This window comes from Humulus lupulus, chromosome 4 (assembly GCF_963169125.1).
Source record: "Humulus lupulus chromosome 4, drHumLupu1.1, whole genome shotgun sequence".
NCBI classification, from domain to species: domain Eukaryota; kingdom Viridiplantae; phylum Streptophyta; class Magnoliopsida; order Rosales; family Cannabaceae; genus Humulus; species Humulus lupulus.
In genome coordinates this window covers 213771426-213774625 of record NC_084796.1, presented here as the reverse complement: position 1 = coordinate 213774625, position 3200 = coordinate 213771426, and the positions used below count along the sequence as shown (strand labels likewise).

The 3200-nt window shown below is 25.5% G+C and overlaps 1 protein-coding gene across 1 annotated transcript; it reads left to right on the top strand.

Annotated features, from left to right (window-relative positions):
- The first annotated feature begins 1640 nt into the window (after nucleotides 1–1640).
- On the top strand, nucleotides 1641–2384 carry LOC133832872 (uncharacterized). Its single transcript, XM_062263152.1, has one exon. The coding sequence runs from the start codon at nucleotides 1641–1643 to the stop codon at nucleotides 2382–2384; it is 744 nt and encodes a 247-aa protein (XP_062119136.1).
- Nucleotides 2385–3200: the final 816 nt, after the last annotated feature.

Here is a 3200-nt window from a genome sequence, read left to right as displayed (position 1 = left end):
TTATTCAGACAAAATCACATTCTTTATTAAACTATAGACAATTTTATTTCTATTTTTTTATTTACAAAAGTCTACCATTTAAAACCGTTCAATAGTAAAATCACTCGTTCGGAAACAAAACTACCAAACACTTATCAACAATTTTATTGTTTGAATTCCAACAATATTTTTTAGTAATATCTTTATGTCATACATTAAATTAAATATTGTCTTTTAAAATATATGACACTGATTATAGGAAATTTACTCATTTGATACCCATATTTTTGCAAATATAGGGTACCAAAACGATACTTTACAAAAATATATTGTACCAAATGGTTACCTACCCTTGATTAAATAATAAATTTTAATACGAAAGTTAAAAAATAAAACTAAGTTCACACATTTTTTCAATACAACTAAACAAACGTGCATTAGAGATTATTTTATACTAGTATATAAATATATATATATATATCACTAACAACTAAAAATTCAAAAGCATACAAATGCATTCCCTAAATTTTCAATTTTTTTTATATAAACAATTGATAAGTCATTCACCTAAAAAAAGAACAATTATACATAAATAAAAATTACGTGGCATCATGCTCTCGTATGATGACAAACTTTAAAAACAAATTTCAAATAATATAAAAAAATTTGAAAGTATGAACATATATTATACTATTAGCCTTTTTTTATTTATTTTATTTTATTTTATTTTATATGTATGTGTGGATGTGTGCTCAGTGAAGATTTAACAAGTGATATCAGATTTGAAGAGCCGGCCTCACTTAAAGGCCAAGTGAGGTAGGCCTAAAATATAGGAGGCACATTTTCTTATACCATATACATTAAATATATTTCAAAATTTAAGATATTTATTATACTCGGTTAACTTTTTTTTTAAAATTTTAAAGTGGTGAGTCATAAATTATAGGGTTTAGTGAGAAAAAATAGGTATTGATTAACTTCTTTTGACTTTAATTTATTTTATTTTTCATTTCCAATGTAATAACAATATATATTCTAAAGTTATTTTTTTTCTTGTTAGTAGAAATTGTCATTAATTATAGGTTAACGTTTCAAATTATACCGTTGGTTTAGTAATTGATAGATCTAATTTTATTAATATACCCTTAAAATATATGTGTATATATATTCCTATTACAATTTTCATAATACACTATTTTATTTCTCTTATTCTCTAAAAGTGAAATTCTCTCATATGGATTCTTTCTTTAAGCATTTGGATTCAAGAATCAAAATCTTTCTTCATAATTTTTCTAGAAAGCAAAAATCTCCAGCCTCCAGGTTATATCATTCTTACTCATTTGTTTATAATATTTTTCAAATAATATTTTATAATGTTATAATTGTTGTTTTGTTATTTCTATCTTGTTATATTATATTTTGATTTGCTTACTAGTTTTCTTATTCGATGTAATAGTTTTAAAGTCAGAAAAAATATATCTAATTGAAAATATGCTTCAGGATATGAGAAACTAAAAAGGAAAAAAAGAATAGAAAGTTTAGTTCAATCACAAAAAGGAGCTCTTGATAAATTTATTTTAAGTAGCAAGAATGATGCATTGAATTTGAGTAGTGAAACAATTGAAAAAAATTATTTGAAATCACTAGAGGATGAGGAAATTATGGTAGAAAAGAACTTAGAGAATGAGAATGATGATGTAATTGTTAATGAAGTTGGTCAAGAATTTATTATTGAAAATGAAATTGATATAGAAAGAAAGGATGTTCATGGTAATTTGAGTAGTGATGTTTCTTATAATATTTATGATCTCGGATGGTGGAAAATTATTGATACTAAATTAAGAGATTTGTTAGTAGAAAAATGTCCAATTAGAATAAATGATATAATTTTTCCAAAAGATGAAAATTCTAGGCATTTTTCCACTTTTTATTACATGAGAAAATTATCGAATGGGGAAACATATGATAGAAGATGGTTGGTATATTCTAAGGATTTTGACAAGGTGTATTGTTTTTGTTGCAAATTATTTCATTCTAATTCTACTAATAATATGAATCAATTAGGCAATGAAGGAATTAAGGAATGGAAAAATCTTGGTGCTAGGCTTAAAACACATGAAACAAGTAATGAGCATATTGTTAACATGAATGCTTGGATTGACTTAGAATTGAGACTTGCAAATAATAAAACAATAGATAAAAGTGTGCAAGAACGAATTAATAAGGAGAAGAAACATTGGAGGAATATTTTAGTAAGAATAATTGCTATTGTAAAAAGTCTAGCTAAGAATAATTTGGCATTTCGTGGAAATAATGAAAAGATCTACCAAGAGAACAATGGTAATTTTTTGAGTTTAATTGAAATGATTGCTGAATTTGATCCAATTATGCAAGAACATGTCTGACATATTCAAAATAGTGAAATTCATAATCATTATTTGGGACATAGAATTCAAAATGAGTTGATTCAATTATTAGCTAGTGAAGTGAAAAATACAATTTTGAAAAAATTCAAAGAAGCAAAATATTATTTCAGTTATACTTGATTGTACTCCTGATTTAAGTCATCAAGAACAAATGTCTCTTATATTGAGGTGTGTAGATATCTCAACTAGTCCAATAAGAGTGGAAGAATATTTTTTGGGATTTTTAAAGGTGGGTGATACTTCTGGAAAAGGACTTTTTAGTGAACTCACAAAAGAAATTGAAAATTTGAAACTTGACATTAATGACATAAAAGGACAAGGATATGATAATGAATCTAACATGAAAGGAAAGCACCCAGGTGTACAAAAGAGATTATTAGAGTTAAATCCTAGAGCATTATATACACCTTGTGGTTGTCATAATCTTAATTTAGTACTTTGTGATGTTGCTAATTCTTGTGTTAAAGCTGTATCATATTTTGGTGTTTTACAACGTATATATTCATTATTCTCTTCTTCACCTAAGTGATGGACAATATTGAAAAATAATATATCTAGTTTGACTGTGAAATCATTGTCTTAAACTCGTTGGGAAAATCGTATTGAAAGTGTTAAGGCAATTAGATTTCAAACTCCAAAAATGCTTGAACTAGCAGAAACAAGTGATGATCCTAAAATAAAGAGTGAAGCTAAATGTCTACCAACCTATGAATTAGAGAATTTTGAATTTTTGTTAGACTATTTGGTTTGATATTTTGTTTGTTGTCAATTCAATTAGAAAAAATTTACAATGTA

What these genes read in the sequence shown, in the direction of transcription:
- LOC133832872 (XM_062263152.1), top strand. Translation starts at nt 1,641, where the DNA reads ATGGTAGAAAAGAACTTAGAGAATGAGAATGATGATGTAATTGTTAAT.